General features: G+C 35.6%; 1 protein-coding gene across 1 annotated transcript in view; it reads right to left on the bottom strand.

The window, feature by feature from the left end:
- Positions 1-24610, bottom strand: part of LOC117328412 (E3 ubiquitin-protein ligase rnf213-alpha-like) — a 311982-nt gene that overhangs the window by 135655 nt on the left and 151717 nt on the right. Inside the window, exons 26-31 of the mRNA XM_033885941.1 lie at positions 18023-18164; positions 17090-17288; positions 4891-5134; positions 2969-3115; positions 2476-2584; positions 1852-2017 (exon numbers count right to left, since the gene is read on the bottom strand). Of these exons, the coding sequence (XP_033741832.1) occupies positions 1852-2017; positions 2476-2584; positions 2969-3115; positions 4891-5134; positions 17090-17288; positions 18023-18164 (1007 nt within the window). The remainder of the gene's footprint in view (positions 1-1851; positions 2018-2475; positions 2585-2968; positions 3116-4890; positions 5135-17089; positions 17289-18022; positions 18165-24610) is intronic.

Genomic DNA, 24610 nt, shown 5'->3' on the forward strand with positions numbered 1-24610 from the left:
CGCGCTAACAAAAATGTATCGTTTGTGTTAATTATTTTTAATTGCACACATTTCCCTTAACTTGTGAACAAATCAAAAATTTTAATGAAAAGGTGCTACAATTTGTAATACCAGAAACATATATAACAGAGATAAGTAGCTCTCTATTTGCCCCGAAGTGATACCCTCATGAGCAAAGACCGATTTACCTGTGCTCGCTTGTGTGATGGGGGACAAGGCCTTCTCGATAAGGGATATGTTTGACTGGTCACGAATAAAAGGAGCCATGCACCAGTTGTACGGGTAAATAGCGATTTTATTTATCCCTAATACGCGTTTCTGGTAATACGTCCAAATATTTTTTTTTAGTTTACCAGAAATTAATATGAATCTATGTAAATATACAATATACGTACATTGTATCTGCCTGTACATTGAACTAACCGAGGCGTGTGATAGAGCCGCGGTCGTGTCTGGATTCATGGGTTAATATATACTAATTATATAATTAGCGTCCGGTAGTAAAAAGGCGGTCATGAGCATATATGGCTTCATCAAGTTTTCATAATGATACCATGACAACTCTTTGTTTATTTAACATTCGGAAAAAAAATTACTTTAAAACTCTACTCATACTCAAACTGTCAAATTGTAATAATTATATCGTGGCTCTTATACATATTATAAGTGTACATGTACGTTAAGTCAGCACACTCGATACACTAGTACTGATAACATATTTTCTGTTCAATATGCCACCTCGGAATATTACGAAAGGATGTTCAAACTGTTTAGTTAATTTCATCAGAGACTTGTGTATATCAGGATATATACGTATCAGATTTCATGATACTAAGTTTAGTTGTTCTGAGATCCAGGATTCTTTGTGATGGTAGTGTTACGATAGACCAGGTGTATAGTGTTCAATGGGGACATAAACAGACAGAAGTGTCATATGCTTTTGTTTTTGTTTTAGTTAAGTTATTATTATATTAATCATTCAAGACTTACTTCAAAGTCAATCGAAAGCCGAGCGGGATTTACTCGCTCGCGCTCCAATCACAATATTGCTATAAATAACACAAACACCAAGGCGGCAAAATATCGTTAAATGTTACAGTGTTTTGTTTTCTCGAATTCCCGGTAAACATTTGTGGTACTCATCTAGCTAGGATTTAAAAACTAAAAACGTACATAATTTGGAGTGTATATGTACCGTACATTTACAACACAATACATCTGTAGTATCGCTAGTATAGATCGTGATTTCATTACATAAAAAAATATCTCCGTTTTCTCAACACCGGGCTGGGATACTGCAGAGACTTGTATATCAGATATATCACGTTTCTGGATACTGTAAGTACAAAATGTAAGTCCAGCTACAGAGTACCTGTACTGTACGACAAGGTATGTTCCAACAAACACATCACGGTATCAGGCAGTGTACCTGTCAATCATGAATCAGGACCTTTGTTTCACTAATCCCCAACACTCTTCCACACCGTGTCGCGCGGTGTCAGTAAACAGGTGACCACTCGGGTTTTGAGCCGGTGTCAGCCGGTGTTTCAACCGACATGCAACCGACTGAATGAGTGGAAGGGATTAGACCTCGCCACTGTGGCGGTGATTGGGGACCATACCACCTGACGCGTACTGTACATAGCTGATGTTTCATCTTTAGGTAATTTGATAGATATCCAAAAATAACAATGGAATGAGTTAACAATTTTAAAATATGCAAACTATTTATATCTTTAACATCCACAATTACAGTACTATAATAGTTTTTCTTCCCATAGAAAGTTGGATAATTATGCAAATAGAAAATTGTGATTTTAATTAACAGTTTCTAAATAATAAAGTTTGAACCTTAAAAACGTTTGTAGACAGTTGATCTGGTCTCCTTCTGGTGAAAAGGGATTGATATCAGCCAGGCCTCTTCGTTCATCCAGACGACGTAGATACTGATATGGACGCTGGAACACGGCGCTCTCAAACTCCTGTCTATCAAACAGCAGGTCAGTATCTGCATAATCTGCAATGCCATATCACAAATGCATATTTTAAACAAACATCAAGAAATCCAATTTTAAAATGGAATGAGCATTTTAACTTACAATCTTATAAATACACATACAAGTCATCTTAATCCTCATTTTCAGGTAAACCCACTTAGTTGTCTTAAATCTTATAAATATTCATTGTAAGGTAAACACACTGATTCTTCTTCATTCTTATAAAAAAGGAAATCATATCGAATAATCTTAAGTTTATCAATTTTCTATAAGAGGTAAATCCTTAATCTCAAATGTCAGGTAAATCAGTAATTTCAAATGTCATATCCTTAATCTTAAATGTCATATCTTTGATCTCCAATCTATTCTTACCTGTTGTGTAAATTCTGAACGTAAACATGTAAGTAAAATAATCAAAATGATATCAATAACTGTGTCAATAATAGATACATTCCATACATTGGGAATATCAACCTACCACATGGTTTCCGTCCCTGTAGGATATACAAGCTTTCCTCGGGGGAGCGACAGGTGACATCTGGGAGGATCTCAAAACATCGGTGGAAACACATCTGTTCACCTCCTCTCTAAAGACACAGATGATTGTAATTTATCACCCAATAAAAGAGCAGTTTATCAGCAAATTAAAAAGGAAAAGTATTGTAAACATTAAATCACAGCTCTTGAATAATATCAGTACATCAACTAGAGGCAAGACAGCCTGTATCACTCACCTGGATATTGCAGTGATTATATGCCAACTTATTTTACATTTCTACAGAAGAAGAAGGATTTCAAAAAAAAGTCTGCATGTCCTATACTGGACCCTGTCCCTCAGGCCATTGAGGAGGGAGGCAGACCCACTGTTTAAATGAAATCGGGGTCTGCTTTCACCCAAGGATGTGTCAGACCAAATTCTTTCATTCTGACAGAAGAAGTAAGGATTTTAGATACTTCATTCCAGTCATTACCTGTTTAGTACTGTCTGCTGTGAGAAGGGGCATGGCCTCCACCAGGTAATGGTCACATGGTGACTTGATCCACACATAACCAGCACTATTGACGAGAGAGCCAAGGACCAACAGTTGGAACAAGAAGGCATCTACACCTATGTAAACCTGTAACACAATCAAAATATCACCTGTATATCACAGTATTCACTGGTAAACAACAATTATACCTATAAAAACAATAGAGATATATGTGTATTGTTTTATTAAGAGTGAAAAGAAAACCAGATAGAACCTAAAACTTCACCCTTTGTCCCCGAGTTCCTGGTGGGGGACTAATAACCTATATCATTGACCAAATACCTTAAGTTGTTTCAGTTAGGGGTCAAAATTTTCAAGGACATAGTTTACATATTCAACTCTGTTTACATTACTGCATCCTCTTCACCTAATGACCCAACACTGGTCCTCACCATATTGGTTAGATGTGTCATGGTTACTAGTTCTGACCAAGTGAGCTCAAAGTACTTTGTCTTCATAATCAAAATTCTAATACCTTAAGTTATATCTTATGACCCTGATAATTTCACTTCTCATATGATATGTCTATGTGGAAGATTCTTGGCTCTAACTATTACCCACCTCATATGATATGTCTATGTGGAAGATTCTTGGCTCTAACTGTTACCTACCTCATATGATATGTCTATGTGGAAGATTCTTGTCTACAACTATTACCCACCTCATATGATATGTCTATGTGGAAGGTCCTTGTCTACAACTATTACCCACCTCATATGATATGTCTATGTGGAAGGTTCTTGTCTACAACTGTTACCCACCTCATATAATATGTCTATGTGGAAGGTTCTTGTCTACAACTATTACCCACCTCATATGATATGTCTATGTGGAAGATTCTTGGCTCTAACTGTTACCCACCTCATATGATATGTCTATGTGGAAGGTTCTTGTCTACAACTGATACCTACCTCATATGATATGTCTATGTGGAAGGTTCTTGTCTACAACTATTACCCACCTCATATGATATGTCTATGTGGAAGATTCTTGTCTACAACTGTTACCCACCTCATATGATATGTCTATGTGGAAGATTCTTGTCTACTAACTATTACCCACCTCATATGATATGTCTATGTGGAAGATTCTTGTCTACAACTATTACCCACCTCATATGATATGTCTATGTGGAAGGTTCTTGTCTACAACTGTTACCCACCTCATATGATATGTCTATGTGGAAGATTCTTGTCTACAACTGTTACCCACCTCATATGATATGTCTATGTGGAAGATTCTTGTCTACAACTGTTACCCACCTCATATGATATGTCTATGTGGAAGGTTCTTGGCTCTAACTGTTACCCACCTCATATGATATGTCTATGTGGAAGATTCTTGTCTACAACTGTTACCCACCTCATATGATATGTCTATGTGGAAGATTCTTGGCTCTAACTGTTACCCACCTCATATGATATGTCTATGTGGAAGATTCTTGTCTACAACTGTTACCCACCTCATATGATATGTCTATGTGGAAGGTTCTTGGCTCTAACTGTTACCCACCTCATATGATATGTCTATGTGGAAGATTCTTGTCTACAACTATTACCCACCTTATATGATATGTCTATGTGGAAGGTTCTTGTCTACAACTATTACCCACCTCATATGATATGTCTATGTGGAAGGTTCTTGTCTACAACTATTACCCACCTCATATGATATGTCTATGTGGAAGATTCTTGGCTCTAACTATTACCCACCTCATATGATATGTCTATGTGGAAGGTTCCTGTCTACAACTGTTACCCACCTCATATGATATGTCTATGTGGAAGATTCTTGTCTACAACTGTTACCCACCTCATATGATATGTCTATGTGGAAGATTCTTGTCTACAACTGATACCCACCTCATATGATATGTCTATGTGGAAGATTCTTGGCTCTAACTGGCCTGCTGGCAATGTACACTCTAGTAATCTGTTCATGATCATGTCCACATCAATTTCCTTCTCGTGGAGAGGAATGGACACCACTGCATCAGTCGTTCTCTTGATGTTGGGGTACAGAACCTTCAGATCTGTAGCCTTTCTCGTCTTGTACAGAGATTTCCCCACCCCAGCTCTCCAGGACTTCACTACTCGCACTGTTGACCTACAAATAAAAAAAGTTCTTCCTTTCACTATTCTCACTGTTGACCTACAAATAAAACTAGAACTGTCGCCAGGATGGCTGACTAATACCCCCGCAATCTGCACGAGTCATTGGTGAATTGGAACTGTTAATCAGAGGCTAACTAAGATAACCCTGTAAAATAGTGACCAGTCGCCATAGCAACCATCATTTTGAAAAAAAAAATAAAGTGGCATGGACATCTACACATGGTCCTCTATATTTGTGCGAAGTTTCATTGAAATCGGCCGTTCGGTTTAGGAGGAGTTGTCCGGACAAACTTAAAGTTATGGTTCTTATCAGAAAACCTGTTTATAGTGACCAGTTGCCATAGAAACCATAATTTTGAAAAAAAAGAAAGTGGCATGCACATCTACACATGGTCCTCTATATTTGTGTGAAGTTTCATTGAAATTGGCCATTTAGTTTAGGAGGAGTTGTCCGGACAAACTTAAAGTTATGGTTCTTATCGGAAAACCTGTTTATAGTGACCAGTTGCCATAGCAACCATAATTTTGAAAAAAAAATAAAGTGGCATGCACATCTACACATGGTCCTCTATATTTGTGCAAAGTTTCATTGAAATCGGCCCTTCGGTTTAGGAGTTGTCCGGACAAACTTAAAGTTATGGTTCTTATCAGAAAACCTGCTTATAGTGACCAGTTGCCATAGAAACCATAATTTTGAAAAAAAGGTGGCATGCACATCTACACATGGTCCTCTATATTTGTGTGAAGTTTCATTGAAATTGGCCATTTAGTTTAGGAGGAGTTGTCCAGACAAACTTAAAGTTATGGTTCTTATCGGAAAACCTGTTTATAGTGACCAATTTTTCCTACACTTCAGTGATAAGATGTTTCTACAGGATTGATATACAGCCCATAAAGTTTGTAGACACTTTAAAGAAAAATATGTTGACATTAAGAAAATCTGATTGTAATGATTAGTTGAATATTGTTATTTTTGTCTGACAATTTCTTATCATAATACATCAAAATTCAACATAATTGCATATTTTGTATCTCTTTAAAATTTTGTTAATTTTTTTCACAGATCAAAATCATTTTAATTGGATCATTCTGAGAGTGAAATTTTGTAGCTCTTATACATAAATCCTATGAAAAACAGTTCCTCTAGAGGTTGATTCTCCCTTTATCTTCCTTGGGGTGGGTTATTTTCTAAAGAATTTGCTATTGTCAATGGCAGATCCAATAAACTTCCAATGTGCCAAAGGAGCCAGAATTCTTAACAGCTATACAAAATATTAGCCTCTTGGTAATCTGAAAAAGTAGTGTGAATGCTTAACACATATGACTCCGTAATCTGTCAATGAAACAAGGCCATTTATCAAAACAACCAGATAGAATTTCATTCAAGAATGCTGTTGGCAAAATACAATGACCTTTGGTCCCTCTCTCATTTGACCTCTGTGACCTTGAAAGATTGTTGAGGCTTTGATACCTTTCATCCCACTATCACTATTACTATCAATGCAGACACTATCATGATACTGGACTTTCTAATGTTATTATCCAGATACTATCATGATACTGGACTTTCTAATGTTACTATTCAGATAATGTCATGATACTGGGCTTTCTAATGTTACTATTCAGATAATGTCATGATACAGGGATTTCTAATGTTACTATCCAGATACTATCATAATACTGGGCTTTTTAATGTTACTATCCAGATACTGGGCTTTCTAATGTTGCTATCCAGATACTGGACTTTCTAATGTTACTATATCCAGATATTATAATGATACTGAACTTTCTAATGTTACTATCTGGATACTGGACTTTCTGATGTTACTATGCAGATACTATCATGATACTGGACTTTCTAATGTTACTATCTGGATATTATAATGATACTGGACTTTCTAATGTTACTATCTGGATATTATAATGATACTGGACTTTCTTATGTTACTATCCAGATAATGTCATGATACTGGGCTTTCTAATGTTACTATCCAGATACTATCACGATACTGGACTTTCTAATGTCACTATCTGGATATCATAATGATACTGAACTTTCTAATGTTACTATCCAGATACTGGACTTTCTAATGTTACTATATCCGGATATTATAATGATACTGGACTTTCTAATGTTACTATCTTGATATTATAATGATACTGGACTTTCTATTGTACTATCCAGATACTATCACGATACTGGACTTTCTAAATGTTTATAACTTAAATTTGAATTGTTGACCACATCTAACTCATGTGAACCTGACACAAGGTGAAAGTTAGTAAATCATTCTTCTGAACAAATAATGATAATTCAATCCCAGCATGCTACAGGCGCCATATGATCACTTTAAAAAAAATATCCTGAAATAAAGGCAGCTTCCTCAATAAAACACTAATGTTATATTATTATTACCCTCCAAAATCCACTGAAGATGCCGGGTTGATTTTCGTATGTGCCTTGCTTATTTTCAGCTTGTCTTGGAGGTAGCTTTGGATGAGTTGTTGGTTGGCTACAGGAAGTTGTGGCCTGCGGAACCTCTCTAATGCAGCAACAATTCTGGATTTATATTCATTTTCTGTGCTGCACAGGACAACCAGTCTGTACTTTATACCTTTAGGAAAATCATTTAGAACTTAAAGGACAGTTACAAAATGTATATCCCATGTTACTAAGTTTCATGAATAATGAAGGAACTTATAATTCTCCTGAAGCATTCTTGGAATATATCAAACAAAAAAATACTAAGACTTTTGCGAGAAGAAAGTCTTCATTCGAAAGGCGTGTGACATTTGTATGTCTAGTCAGTGTAGTGCACCTCTCACTGGTCAAGATTGTATACGAAAGTATTCATTACGGTGATGCATGACCATATATAGGCAACACCTGCCATTGTCACCATCATAACTGCATGGTTATAGATTGTTCTTTACAAGATCGAGTGTTTTAACAGAGTTTAACTGTGACTTTGAATATAGGTCAAGCTTATTCATTTTTCAGCTTCATCCAATTTGGTCCAACAACCCAAAAATCTTGATCCTAAATCTTTTGGTCAATCAGAAAAAGTTGTTTAAGCAAATTTTTGCCTGTAATACATGTCAAGGTCATCTATTTTTGCAAAATTTGTTTGGATATGAATCTACTAATTAAGTATCATGTTTCTATGCCTTTTGAAGAGACGAAGTTGTAAGTTGGTGATGACCCAAGATCAGAAGTACACCATGGTATAACCTGACTTGCCTTTTGGGCAGGCAAGTAAATAACAAATTAACAATGTTTGATACCGATTCTCTTAAAATCTGCTGACCTTGTGAGAAGACATAACCAGCTAGCCTTACCCTTCTCTTTGGCTTTTTGCATGTGTCTCTCTAGACATTGTTCCCCCTTGTCACTGCTATCCAGATACTGAACTTTCTAATGTTACTACATCCAGATATTATAATGATACTGGACTTTCTAATGTTAGTATCTGGATACTGGACTTTCTAATGTTAGTATCTGGATACTGGACTTTCTAATGTTACTATCTGGATACTGGACTTTCTAATGTTAGTATCTGGATACTGGACTTTCTAATGTTACTATCTGGATACTGGACTTTCTAATGTTAGTATCTGGATACTGGACTTTCTAATGTTGCTATCCAGATACTGGACTTTCCAATATTACTATCCAGATAATATCATGATACAGGGATTTCTAATGTTACTATCCGGATACTGTCATGTTACTGGACTTTCTAATGTTACTATCCAGATAATATCATAATAATGGGCTTTCTTATGTTGCTATCCAAATACTGGACTTTCTAATGTTACTATCCAGATAATATCATGATACTGGGATTTCAAATGTTACTATCCAGATACTGAACTTTCTAATGTTACTATCCAGATAATATCATGATACTGCGCTTTCTAATGTTACTATCCATATACTGTCATGATACTGGACTTTATAATGTAACTATCCACATACTATCATGATACTGGGATTTCAAATGTTACTATCCAGATACTGGACTTTCTAATGTTACTATTAAGATAATGTCATGACACTGCGCTTTCTAATAATACTATCTGTATATTATCATGATACTGGATTTTCTAATGTTACTATCCAGATACTGTCATGATACTTGACTTTCTAATGTTAATATCCAGATACTGGGCTTTCTAATGTTACTATCTGGATATTATAATGATACTAGACTTTCTAATGTTACTACAGTACGAGGAGGGTGATTTGGTACTCAAACGCTCACAGAGCGTTGATCCGCGCAGCCATCCGCTCAGAATTTGAGCGGGTTTGCAGCGGGATTTGGGCGGGCCTCGAGCGGGGTGGCAGCGGGTTCGTGCGCGGGCTCGAGCGGGCTTCCAGTGGATCTGCTACGTGTCCGCTCAAACCCGCTCGAGCGGACTTGTAGCGGACCCGCTCGAGCGGATTGTAGCGGATCCGCTCGAGCGGATTGTAGCGGACCCGCTCGAGCGGACTTGTAGCGGGCCCGCTCGAGCGGACTAGTAGCGGACCCGCTCGAGCGGACTTGTAGTGGACCCGCTCGAGCGGACTTGTAGCGGACCCGCTCAATCAGTGATGACGGTAGACTTTCAACAACATGTATATGTTTTTTAGTTGTGAAGTCCATCGTAAGTATTAATTAGAAAATGTATCTCAACTATGAGATACAAATTCATATGTGTAATGTATTACTTTAATACTCACGACCGCTTAGTTATAAGTTGAATGATATTCGCACTAATGTACAGTATAACAGTGTACTTGATGTTAGCCCACTTTAATAAAAACTATTTGTAGGGAAATAATTTAGTTATTACAGTTTGGATAGATCTTTTCATGTATATACCAGTAACATTGGGTATAGCCGTCATTTAGTGTACGGGGCTGAATAAATACTTGTAAATGTATCATTTGACTGCTAATAGATCACGCCTCCTTTAGGTAGACTGCATTGGATTGTATTTATCTCTGAGGAGTGTAACGATTTGTGATAAATGAATCTGTCTACAAAATTGTGTTCCGTCACTTTCATTAGATAATTTTTCTGCCTATATTGATATTTACTCTATCAAAATATCTAACGAACGTACTGTTTGTACATATCGCATAATTTGGTTTGTCTATATTTGCTTATGAATTTTTCCTTAATTTCTTCATAACCTTGTTTTGATCAACCGTGTTGGTTTAACAGATTACTTTGAATTTCAACGTCATATTATTTTTAAAGAAAATCCGTTTTCATTCATTGAAAGAATTCAAAGTTTGATTTAAGTATTAATTTTTGATGATATTTTAGGAAGTTCATGAATGATGACAGTGCCACGGAAACTGGGGTATTGATGTTACTTTTAATACTTTACCAACGTATAGCTTTTTAAGCATGACATTTTACATAAAGAATATCTGGATAAAAATGTATATCTTTCTCATAAGAGTGAGTGATTAAAAACAGCTAAATGCATATTATTCAGCAAAACTAATATGAAAGGATGTTGACATTTCGATATCGTGAATAAACCACAATCTATAATTTTGTTCTGAAATATGTGGGGGGAAATGTGCTTTAAAGCTCTATTGGCAGAATTATTTATCGGAAATCACACAGCATTTGAAGATATTCTAGATCTTAATGACATGTACTTGTACATGTATAAAATGTACAATTTTGTTAATATGCTGTTCGAAATTACCGATTATTGTTTCTGTATTTATTTTCATTGACAATTATATGTTTGTACATTGAACATAATCACCAAGTTTGTTAAAAATATACGGTACATGGACATGTTTTTAAAAGTTAATTGAAAGCTTCAATATCTTATAATTCCTGCGAATATCCCGTCTACCAAGCGAGGGTTGTCCCACGCGCCGGTTATGTACATCTTGTACATGAACTGTACACAGGTTTATCCATATTTTTAATTTCGACACATTTGATTCATTTTTTTTTTATTCGCTTTAGGCCATACAGCCTATCAGTATAGGCGAGACGTTAAAGTCAAAATGATTGGACATCAGGCAAAACTTATATAAATCCATATCGAGATACACTTATGTAATCTTCATTCTACTTTAAAGTGTACCCTGAACGAAAAATTCTATTTTAATATGTTATTGGTATTGATTAATAAACAAGAATGCAGAAAACCGCATCAAAATCGGCCGACCCATTTCCGAGTAATTGTGATTTTTCTCAAAAACACACCTGAAACCCAATGCCGAATACCTCGTTTTGGTGACCTCTGACCTGTGACGTCACAGGTTGAACACGATCGGAGCCGCCATATAGGAAATATATAGAAACAAACGTGAACACGTGCCTGTAATTAATGCGAATAAGACAACAAAAAGGAAAGTGCTGAATAAACTCTCTGAGTTATATTTGTGAATTAGTTAATAACAAGTGCTACCGAAACCAGGGACATATAATTTTCTTTTTAAACGGTGCCATATATAACATGTAGCATCTCACTAATTTTCTCTCATAACGAGCCATACACAACATGTAACATCTTACTAATTTTCTATCATAACGGGCCAAATACAACATGCATCATCTTACCTATTTTCTATTATAACAGGTCGTATATAACATGTATATTAAAATATTTTATTTATATTTTTTATTTTAACGGGTCGTTGTAACATGTATGACATTTGAATAACCGGCCGTTTATAATGACTTACATCATATAGCCTTTATTATGGGGGCATGACAGGTTTGTCACATACAAATGTACTAGTATTGATTTCGGTTATAATACTTCTAGTAACACAAGTTAAAAATTCAATTCATTCAAGATGTGAAATAAATGCTAATCATTTTGGGGTTTTTTATTAGCCAAAAGAGAAATTATACCGTTATTTGGGATTTTTGTCCATGAAAGATCAGTAACTCCCAGACAAGATTCATAGAGTAAATTTCAACATCATGGATATATATATGAATGAGGTAATTTAGGTTAATTATTCTATAGACAAACCTTTGAGATATGATTTTTTTTTCGTTTGTATGGAAAACGAAACTCACTGAATTCCAAAAATAATGTGTTTGATTTCAACAACTTGAAAATGTATTCCCTATAGTATAAACGCAATTCTTAATAAAATTCAAGCTCGATTTATGTACAAACAACCTGTAAAAGCATGCCTTCGGAACTCCTTTGAAGTGCACAGAAACCAAACGCGTGAACTCACAAGCAATTATCGGCGTGTGCCGATTAGAACACCAGAAATCACGGACACCTGTGGTGCAGTGACAGGTGTGACGAGCTTGTGGACCGTAATTTCATACCTGGTAATGGTTTAGCGGTATACTAACCAATTAAAACTTGAGAATTCGTAATTCTCCGAACATGTTTATACATCTTTTAAAAGTCCTTTTTTAAGACTTGCGACACGAATTGAAAGCAAAACCACAAGGGTCTCGATCACTTCATGATAATGACACAATTACAAAAATAATAGCAAAAAATACATAAAATTTGGAGGAAAAAAAATCATACACGAAAATCATTAGGAATTTATAAGTTTTAGTATTAATTATGATTAGTCTCGATGAAATAAATTGTTTGTGTTTTATCATTAAAAACGGAGCTAAAATAATGGTTTTGATAAGTACCTATGCTTTATACCTGTACAGAAAGTATCAATTATATTATAATTGTTGCGACTCACTTTTATATAATTTCACTGACAACGATCGTATATAAATTATGTCTTTCTCAAGCATTTAATCGTCTTTGATCCCTGAGACCGCGACATGTAAAATAAGGGATAAAATCTGTATATGTAGAAGTTTGTTGTAGACTTTAATACTGGTATTCATACGGGAGAGAGATTTAGTATATTGTAGATGATGATGATTATAATATATTACTTTCTAAATTAAGTGTCCTTCATGACTAAAGCGGGTTTTGTATAGAATATAACGCTTGGATTTACTGTACGTGTGTTCGTCTTTTCTCACAAACCAGAGTATCCAGAACTGTTGTATTGTTGGTATGTTTATTTGAATATTAATTTGCGGATGAAATGGCACATTATTTTAGTTAAAAATGTTGATGCTGTGTTGCTTTCTTTGGTAACGAGTAAGAAATGGTAAACACATAACTAATATACATTTATTGGTGATTGACCGATTATTACACCAGTCTGTGGACGCAACAAGCAGAAGCATGTTTTACTAAGGTGCTTTCACAATTAATCAATTTTATGGTAAATTAGAACGAATTTTGTTAGAATGTGTACGTTTTCTAATATAAAACATGGTGTTTTGTAAAAAGCAGTTTGAAATTGAAAAAAATCCTTTGTGAAATGTCAAGGAAAATATATCATTTAGCAGATAAAACTTCAACATTTAAGATTTGTATTACTTCCTGACAGACTTGAGGGTGTGTAACAAGCAGTCAAACAAGTGTACAACAATGTTACAATTATAACATAATCGCTCCACTGGAAAAATTGTATTAGGAGCGTTTTGGTTATTTCGATCCATCGCGTAGTAGCGCGAAATTTGTGCCTTCCTCAGAACGTGAAAGTGTCCGTTTTCCGATATAAAATAATTTTTTTTTTCTAAACGTCAGACCGATTTGAAGTTAAGAACAACAATGTATGAAATGTCAAAGAAAATAGAGCATTCAACAGATAAAACTTCATTTCAACAGAAAACACAGAGTATCCTAGACAGTTTGGGTTTCTCTGACCAAGTATTTTGTATTTTGATCATTGACCTTTATTTGAAGACAAAGAGGTATGGCGCATATTGATCTGTTTTGACCTAACGGTGACCGTTTTCAAAATCAAAAAAATAAATGTTAAAAACCGAGTTTTTGAATACAAACCTTACATCTCTATCATGTAAACGTTCTTATTTGCAAAAAAAAAATGTTAGTTTAATGCAATGGATATTTAATTAAATGGCCGTAAATTTGCATCAGCGAGCTATTTGCAACTTTCTAGTTCCTATTTAACATGTCGATTAAACTTTATTTCATATGGTGTTGTTTGACTACATAATCCGTTCACAACACACAGCGCGCCAATGGACCATGACAATCTATTTTGGTACTGAGGGAATCACTGGAGTCACGTGATATTTCACCTGTATTTTTAGCCCAGACTATCGCTGTACGTGGCCTAGGTCAGGATAAGCGGAAAAGGACCATACCTCTTTCCCTCTCATAATATCAAACTATACACAGTTTTATTAAATTATACCAAACCAGAAATCAAACGTGTGACTTGCGTTTAATTTCTGTCTATTTCGCCACAAAATAGGCCTTTAATCCCAGTGTATGGAACGCCATACATGTGGCTGCCTAAAGACTTAAGGTTTTATATCATCATTTTATATCATCACGTTATAGTATTATGTCGCCATGATGATATAACATAGTGACATGATGATATAAGACCTTTGGTCATAAGGCAGCTATGGCGTTCCATACCAGTGTATTTCGAAACACTACGAGGCATTGCATACAACATGTCGAATTCTGTGTCATCTGGTTATAAAAACGAGGCACCCCGGTACTTCTTGGCGTGCGTGATATTTTGTAAGATATAGACGTCTAGTACACGTATATAAGTCATTCATATTTTGTATGCTTCATAGCTTGTAGATATATACATGTATGAATAGTGTACAATTGTACACGTGTTACTCATTTTCCTTCGCCATGAGCTACATCATTTACAGTACCCTACTCTCGTAACAAACATACATACATTTCCTGCTTTACTGCGAATCGCAGGAAATTTCCAGTAAGATGTATCGCAGTGTCACAGGTGAGGTTATACATGTACATATGCGCTTATTACAGTGGCTCCGATTACAAGTCAATGTGCTCAGCCTTCTCATTCGACCAGCACTGCCCCACTGCGCTATCGTTCAAATTAAATCGTTTGTTAGATTTTTAGCTTTCTCAGACCGGAGATGTATATATTTATATATATATATATATGTGTGTGTACATATCGCGGGAAAAAAACAATAACAAAAACATTCACGACACAGCACGCGCTGCCGTCACATCGTAATAATCCGCAATGTTATTTTGTCAAACCTTTAAGTTATATTATTTATTTATTTACTTTTAGCATCTGTACACCACCTAAGATGTTTCCTAATTAAGCACAACAGGCCCTCGGCGAATTACATATCGGCCGAGGGGGATCGTTTTTACAACATTACGATTTTTTTTTTTACCTTCTATATTTGTGTAACTGTTCCGTGTTCTATGTCTATATGTGATCGTATGTGATTTACCTGTGTCTTGATAAAGGAGCAGATTGCCTCGAAAATTCGACAATTTACTTGTCTGTACTGTCGTTATTACTACTTGACATATATATGTACATGTATATGCAAGTCTCTGCTCAGACGTGTATATGTGTGTTACAACGTGTAAGTTTATGCAATGTTGTTGTCTTCATACATTTGTATGTTATTCCCTTCAGCCGAAAGTAATCAAATGAATTGATTAGAATTGATCAAGCATCACCTTAAAAGCAAATCTTACACATGGCAGAAACACAGCAAATGTTACCCACTCTCTACTATCACTAACGTATTTAGAAACTAATCACCTTTCTCTTTTGCCAGATCTGGGTATGTACAAATGTGCAGTGATAGTTTGGAATGTATACATTTCTAATTTAGCATACTATTTCATAATTACAAATAAATAAACAATGATACTCGTCACCGACACCATCAGAACACAAAGGACGAAATCGTTCATTACAATGTACATTTACGATGTATACCAGCCCGTTGTCGCATAACTACATGAACATTATTATTATTGAGACCGTTAATGCACACTTTTAGATTTTAAGATGTTGTTTAAAGAAATAACTTTGTGTTAAACCCATTTTCTGTGATTTTACAATAACAAAGATATCAAATGTATTTTTGTCAAATCAATTTCTTCACTAACGCTACAGAATCACTCAAGCAAGTGATTACGAAACACATTTTGTAAACGTTACATTACATTCTGCAGACGTGTCTGGTGGAAGAAATGTGAATTTTTCCTTATTCATTGTAACATAAAACACAGGATTCCTTATGCCCATTCCAGGGAAGCGACAAGAGAAGCTGGATCGCTGGATGAGCGGATTTGCTGGCCTGCCGGAGCGGGATCGCCTCGTGAGCGGGTTCGCCTCGTGAGCGGGTTCGCGGGCTGAGCGGGGTTGCCTCGTGAGCGGGTTTGCGTCGTGAGCGGGTTTGTGGCCCGCCGGAGCGGGGTCGCTGGCTGAGCGGTTTTGCTAATCCGCCAGAGCGGGATCGCCTCGTGAGCGGGTTTGCAGGCCTGCCGGATCTTTATCGCTGGCTGAGCGGGTTGCTTCCTTGTCAGAGCGGAATCGCTGCGTGAGCGGGATCGCAGCGACATCGCTTGCGCGGGATTAGAGCGGGTTTGCAGCGGGGTTTAATCCCCAACGCTCGCGCAGCGCAAACGCTCTGTGAGCGTTTGAGTACCAAATCACCCTCCTCGTACTGTATATCCGGATATTATCATGATACTGGATTTTCTAATGTTACTATCCAGATACTGGACTTTCTAATGTTACTATCCAGATACTGGACTTTCTAATGTTACTATATCCAGATATTATAATGATACTAGACTTTCTAATGTTACTATATCCGGATATTATAATGATACTGGGCTTTCTAATGTTACTATCCAGATACTATCACTATACTGGACTTTCTAATTGTTTATAACTAAAATTTGAATTGTTGACCACATCTAACTCATGTGAACTGGACACAAGGTGAAAGTTAATAACTCATTCTTCTGAACAAATAATGATAATTCAATCCCAGCATGCTACAAGCAACATATGATCACTTTAAAAAAAATATCCTGAAATAAAGGCAGCTTCCTCAATAAAACACTAATGTTATATTATTATTACCCTCCGAAATCCACTGAAGATGCTGGGCTGATTTTCGTATGTGCCTTGCTTATTTTCAGCTTGTCTTGGAGGTAGCTTTGGATGAGTTGTTGGTTGGCTACAGGAAGTTGTGGCCTGCGGAACCTCTCTAATGCAGCAACAATTCTGGATTTATATTCATTTTCTGTGCTGCACAGGACAACCAGTCTGTACTTTATACCTTTAAGAAAAATATTAAGAACTAAAATGACAGTTACAAAATGTATATCCCATGTTACTAAGTTTCATGAATAATGAAGGACTCATAATTCTCCTGAAGCATTCTTGGAATATATATCAAACAAAAAAATACGAAGACTTTTAGTCTTCATTGGAAAGGCGTTGTGTGACATTTGCATGTCAAGTCAGTGTAGTGCACCTCTCACTGGTCAAGATTGTATACGAAAGTATTCATTACGGTGATGCATGACCATATATAGGCTACACCTGCCATTGTCACCATCATAACTGCATGGTTATAGATTGTTCTTTACAAGATTGAGTGTTTTAACAAAGTTTAACTGTGACTTTGAATATATATAGGTCAAGCTTATTCATTTTTGAGCTTCATCCAATTTGGTCCAACAACCCAAAAATCTTGATCCTAAATCTTTTGGTCAATCAGAAAAAGTTGTTTAAGCAAATTTGCTGCCTGTGACCTTGAATACATGTCAAGGTCATCTATTATTGCAAAATTTGTTTGGATATGAATCTACTAATTAAATATCATGTTTCTATACCTTTTGTATTCTGAGACGAAGTTGTAAGTTGGTGATGACCCAAGATCAGAAGTACACCATGGTATAACCTGACTTGCCTTTTGGGCAGGCAAGTAAATAACAAATTAACGATGTTTGATACTGATTCTCTAAAAATCTGCTGACCTTGTGAGAAGACATATCCAGTTAGCCTTACCCTTCTCTTTGGCTTTTTGCATGTGTCTCTCTAGACATTGTTCCCCCTTGTCACTGACTTCATAGTCCAGAAGGTCGGAGTTAGCCAGACAGTAGATCTGGCCACTCTGATTAAAAACAGCTCGTCTCCAGAATATATCCAACTGAAAATATTCATAAATTCTAACTGATGACAATATCAACAGAACTTCATTTAACTGGGTGTAAATATTTCAATGTGTGATACAATAAAATATGTATATTATGAGAAAAAACTGTCAATAAACATTTCAACAAAGTAATGGGATTATGTGATCTGTAATTTAAAGGACTTTAGGAGTGTAGTTGTAGTATGGAGGCTGTGTTTTTTAAGGCTGTAGCGAAGGTGTGTATATCAATACAGGAGATATATGATTATCTACCTGGTGCAAAAGATGTGTATATCAATACACAAGATATAAGATTATCTACCTGGTGCAAAGGTGTGTATATCAATACACAGTATATATGATAACCTACACTACTGGATGCAACAACCATTAAAATACCATTGTTTTACCATTAAAAACCCATTAAGTAACCATGAACCCATTAAAGCATGTCATGAAAACTTGTTTGTACTTTTTTAATGATCATATGTGTACCCATGAAAATGCCATTAATAAATATTATTTGGCCATTAAATGAACATTAAATCTCGGAATGCAACATAAAACATAAATAAATGGGCATTAAATTAATAATCATGGGCTTTAATTCCTGTAGCAGATTTGATTAATGGTCATTAGTATTGATAAGTTACAATGTTAATAGCCATTAATTCCTTGAAATAAATTCAGTGTTTACCTTAATGGTCATTAAAATCTTTTTTTTTGTTAATGCCCATTGTTTCATTGAATATGATTACTATCAAATCTAACTTAATGGCTATTAAATTTGTGACTGTTACATTAATGGCCCTTAATTGTATTTTGTATTTCTGATTACATACAGAAATTAAATCAATTACCATTAAATCAATTTTAATGGGCATTGTTATGCTATAATATGCTTATAAAACATAGGTATTGATATCTGCTAGCTATAAATGGAAATTAAAGGTAATATAATGGCCATTAATTGGTTCTTGAGCCATTATTCATTTAAACAGATTATAACTGACATATTCCTGGGATTAGTGTGAAGAAATGACCTGTTATCCCTAATTATAACCACACAAAAATAGTCTAACTTATCGATATACATATATATATATAATAAATTGCAACTGACCAGCTGCTTTTTCACTTTTTAAGACAAATTCAAAAAAGAAATACCATTGACAGACAAATCATAGTATCATTCATTATCAGCTCTTAATTGTGTATTTCATATCATAAACTGACATACCAGATTTTGGAAAAAAAAGTCGCAAGTTCCCAGATCTAGAGAAAAACAGATATACATGTGTACACCAAATATCTGCTTAATGCTCCCAGTTTACTGGTCCTCGAACACTTAGTACCTCAAATGTTCTTGGAGGTAAAATGTTGGACATCTTAACCAGTACCATTGTCCAATCCAACACAGCTATGGTGGAAAATAGTAGAATGTCCGATATCATAACAGTGTCCTAATTTATAATGCATTAATTGTCAGGTACTTATAAATAAGATAATGGTCGTAATAACACTTCATACATCTTCCAGTTGTATGATCATATCTGTATGTAGTCCACTACAAATTCAGTGTATCACAGTGTAATACATATGCTTAATGTGCTTTTTTCTTTTTGACATTGCAAAACCACAGACAGTCATCTTCCATTGCAGTGACCAATGGTGGTGATAATTGAGAAAGATGCACATAGGTAAATCTAACAAACTTCAAGTTTTCTGACTTGACAAACCACAAACCACTCTCTTGATCAAAATTTGCATTACCATACCATCCAACATATGCAAAATGATCACAAGAACTTGATTTGTGAACAGCAAAACATTTAATTTTTCCGAACACAAGGAATTTCCCTGTCAACAATTTCTGTTCATGTTGTCCTCTCTCATTTTCAAAGCACACAAATGATGACACTGTTTTTGCTGATGCATTCTCTCCATCCGTACAACCATATTTGACATTGCGTTTCACAACTGGGTGTTCAAAATACGCTTTGTGGCTATATTGCTCCACATTGCAAGAAGTACATATCGCTTTACATTGTTTATGAATAGCATCCAGATGCCGTTGTTTCAGTTTCAGAGACTTCCTTGATTTCTGACTACCGGTATACGTATCATCAACAGGCTCAATGTTTTCCTCATTATAACTGTCAAATTCTTCAGGCATTTTGCACATGGATATGTCAACTTTGCCAGATGCTATCATAAACTGACACCACTCAAAAATAAGATACGTTTCTATAGCAGAATTCTCGGGGTAACGCATATTCAAGGCACGTTTACAAAGCCAAGAATTAAAACGTTCATAAACAAACATCCAGGTAGAATACACTGGTCCGAAATTTCGAATACCTTCCACAATATGGTGAAGGAGATGTGTGGTAATGTTTTGTAAAGTTAAAGGAAAGTCTCTCTCTAGCAATGCCAAGGCTTCACTTAATCTGTTTTCCAGTCCTTCCAAATCATCTGGACACTGAGATTCATTACATAAATCGGCAATGCAGTCTAAGAACAAAAACAATGTTTGTCGCTGTTGATTGCCAAGCATACCTCTAAGGCAATACTTTAATATTCCGTGAGCTGCCATCTGTTTCCATTCATGAGATTTGAGACTACTGGACTTGGTAAAGAAAGGCATTGGATTTAATCCAAATCCTAATGGAACTCTGAGAATGGTTGCTCTCTTGTCAGCAATTTTCAGTTCTTCACTTGTTAAGAAGAAAGGATAATATTCATTTCCACCTGATTCACTTTTTTTCCCAGTATCCTGTGATGATCTTGACACATTTTTACAAACAGAATGTCGTTTTCTTTTCTTTGCCATGTTACCACTTCCAGTTTCTGAATTTGAAGATGTTCCGATAGAAGTATCCAATTCACTCAAAAGTCTTCCATAGCTTTTTTCTGCTGTAACTGTTTTTTCTTTGTTCACATTTTTTCCAGCAATCAGATGAATAATATTTTGAACAACATCCTTTATAGTGTGGCATGCGTCGATCTGGACAACATTCTTGTAATCTGTCGTGGTTCGGAATACTGAGTAAAGGATATTTTCCTTTACATCCAGTAGATGTTGCAATAGAACTTGCCTGACTTTTGTTGGCGGCATTCTCATAACCTCCACGATATTCTTTTTCTACCTCAATAGTTCTGGTTTTTGGCTGATCAGAAAAGTCAGTGTTTTGTGGATAAAAATGTACAGGATCCTGGCGCATTACATTATCCTTTTTCAGATAGGAACGATTTTTCAAATATATTACTTTCTGTAGATGTGGACAGTGCATCCCTTTTATAGTGCACCAATGACAGCCTGCAAGGCTTCCACTTCCGTGTTGGTGAAACAATTTTGATAAGCCTGGGTAGTCCAAGACATATAATAACACCTTAATTTTAACTTTAACTGGGGCTTTGTGATAAGCAGAATAAGCTGTACAACCACTGAGAAAAAGTATTTCATCAACCAATATCTCCACATAGCAGTCAACATTTGCCTCTGATCTATTCTTGTTCCCTTTTATAATCCCAGCAAGTAGAATGTTCCCAAAACAATTTCTTACATGTCTTGGTAAGTTCAAAATTGTCAACATTATTGGTGTCATACTGTAGATAACTCCGATGTTATGGAATGGATTCACTCCATCAAGTTCCATGGCAAATGAAAGGCCTATTTTATCTCCTCCAAATAAACCAGTTTCAGAGTACAAGTCTTTCCACTTTGGTGCATCATGTATATCCCACATGGTATTGTCGTTTTCAAGCAACTGATTTTTTGAGCCAGGATGGGACTGAACAACTTTTGCCAAATTCTCTTCACCATAAATTCTTGCTAAACGAGGCCCAAGAGGTATATAGTTAAATGTCTTCTTAGAGACTGGCCTTTTTGCTGAATTGTTAACATACCTTGGTTCACTACATATTGGACACTGATTCAGGTCTGCATACAAATATTTTGGGCTGTTGCGATAGACTATGCAGTCATTTTCACATACATCAAAGTTAATCTTTTCAACTAAATAAGGTTTAATCATCTTCTTTGCTTCATAGTATGATGATGGTAAAGATGCTGATTTTTGAACTTTTTGCTGAAGCTGTAATAAGTCACTGAATGCATCCTTGCTCATTGATGGGTGACTTGAAAAAAGATGCAAATGCATTACAAGCCATTCCAAAACTGTCAAATCAGTTCCAGGTAACCTTTGAATTGCTATTCCAGAAGAATATATGTTTTTGTCATAATGAACAGTCCAAGTTCCTTCAGTAATGATGCTGCGTTGCTGAGTCAATTTGGAATTACTCTCTTCTGTATCAGCATCTGACTCCTGCTCTGAACTTTCATCACTAGATTGGGAGCTGTCCTCCGACTCTGGGTTCCCATCTGATTCATCAACATCTATATGACCATAACTGAAATGAAATTGGAAGATCTGGTTAAATAACATACATACATGTAAAACATTTAAACAGTAACAGGGGTATAATCACATGTATCTAAATTAAAAGATAATTTTATTAAAATGACAAATTATACTTACTGAAGCCTAGCAATGGAACAATGAAAATTGTTGATGCACATAATATTAAATGATACTTGTCAAAAGAATTGCATGTTAAACACGGTGTGGTTTAAAACCATTTATATATATATATATATATTTATCCTACAACGTTATAACTGTCGCATACGCTGAACGATACTGTCAGATGACTATGTTAGCTTTATTTGTCAATACAAAACGCTTTATCTGTCAGTATGATTCATGATCAGCAGTTGTTCCAAATCTTATATGACTACTTTCAACGTCAACTTGACCCTGAACTTTCACCTGACATTTTTACATTACACACGTATCTGATGTTGTGTTGCGAAATGCAAATTGCCCCATTGATTGTAGTACATGTATATAATTGGATTTTTTTTTATAAATCAAATAGTTCTTTGTGGTGAATCTTGGCATTCCTAAGTCTTGCAACAAAATAAACCCTGTAATGTAAAATATCAACCATGTATTTATATACAAGGGAGACATATTAATGTGCAAAGTTGGTTTTCACTAAACTAAGTATCATAAACTATAACCAGCATTTGGGAATAAATTAAAACTGATGTGTGGTTTAATGAACATTTTATAGTGTTTACAGTTTTGGTGGTGTTTATAATTCATGTAACAGTTATAGATCTACAATGTATATGTTCTTAGCACGTTTTGGTGTCAAATTTGTGTGCAGGTATTATAAACATAATATTGAAAAATATTGGTTTAGTATAAAACTTAAAAAGCAAAAACTCAACCATTGCACAATGTATCAATAGTCCATGTGATAAATTAAAATGGCAGCTTGAAAAATTAAAATAAGCCATTTCAATAGTTCTACTGCATGTAAGCTTATAGGCATATTAATTCACCTGTTCGTGTGTTCGTTATTTCCTCCATTTCCACTTGCACTGTTACAAACGGATGTCTCGGTTAATATGTTTCTTCCGTAAGTACTCCTAGTGTCAATGTCCGGAACACACTGAACTGCACGTGTTTGCGTGACGATTTCTTGATGTGATTCGCCGAGTTCGGAATCTGAACTTGAATCCTCGGATGTGTCCAACATATGCTTACCAGTGAAATTGTCGGTAAATAGTCCATACTCGTCTTTGTGTTTAGACCTTATGTAACGTGATTGCGGAGGACCGTTCCCTTGACATAGAGTGCAGAAACATTGTCTTTTAGACATGATCACTACGAGAGCTGCATGCTTTGGTGTCGCACGTATTTACACGCTTTATTCTTCACAGCTTTTTCGTTGTGTCTTGTAAGCGTTTTGATGATATCGATTGTCTTGATCACAAAACCGCTTGTCTGTAGGCTTAGGAGTCCCAACGAATTTCAAGCGTCCAAATCACAGAGACTATGCACAATTTTACCGCGAATTTGGAGCCTCGGGAGTTTTGCAATCACATGCTTTCAACAAAATGACATCTCGCGATCGATCTGATTTGGCAAATGTCGAGGGCTTGAGTAACGCCGGCTTAGCAGCGATAGAAGGTAACGGAATTATTCAGTGACTGTCATGTTTTATCACGTACGTTATATAACTTATATTTATTTATACAATTTGTAGTACAAATCGTCAAATGTAAAAATAATATAAACTCAAACTTGTGTATTTCATCCTGATGAAGTCATGGAATGTTCGATGCTGTCCGGTATTTAGACTTCCACAGGTGTTATCAATTCAATGAAATATCATTCAAAACTGTGTGTTGAATGAAGTAAAAAGCGAAGTTTCATTCAATCTGACAATTATTCAATGGCGGCCCAACTGTCTAATTAATGCATTTAATTATTTTAAAAACTGACAGAAAAAATGTAACAAGTAATATATAATAAGTTCATTATAGAATCAATCAATTTGTTGAAACACAAGATTTAGGATGGACAAGCTTAAGATTACAGGACTAA

Source organism: Pecten maximus, chromosome 5, assembly GCF_902652985.1.
Source record: "Pecten maximus chromosome 5, xPecMax1.1, whole genome shotgun sequence".
NCBI lineage: Eukaryota > Metazoa > Mollusca > Bivalvia > Pectinida > Pectinidae > Pecten > Pecten maximus.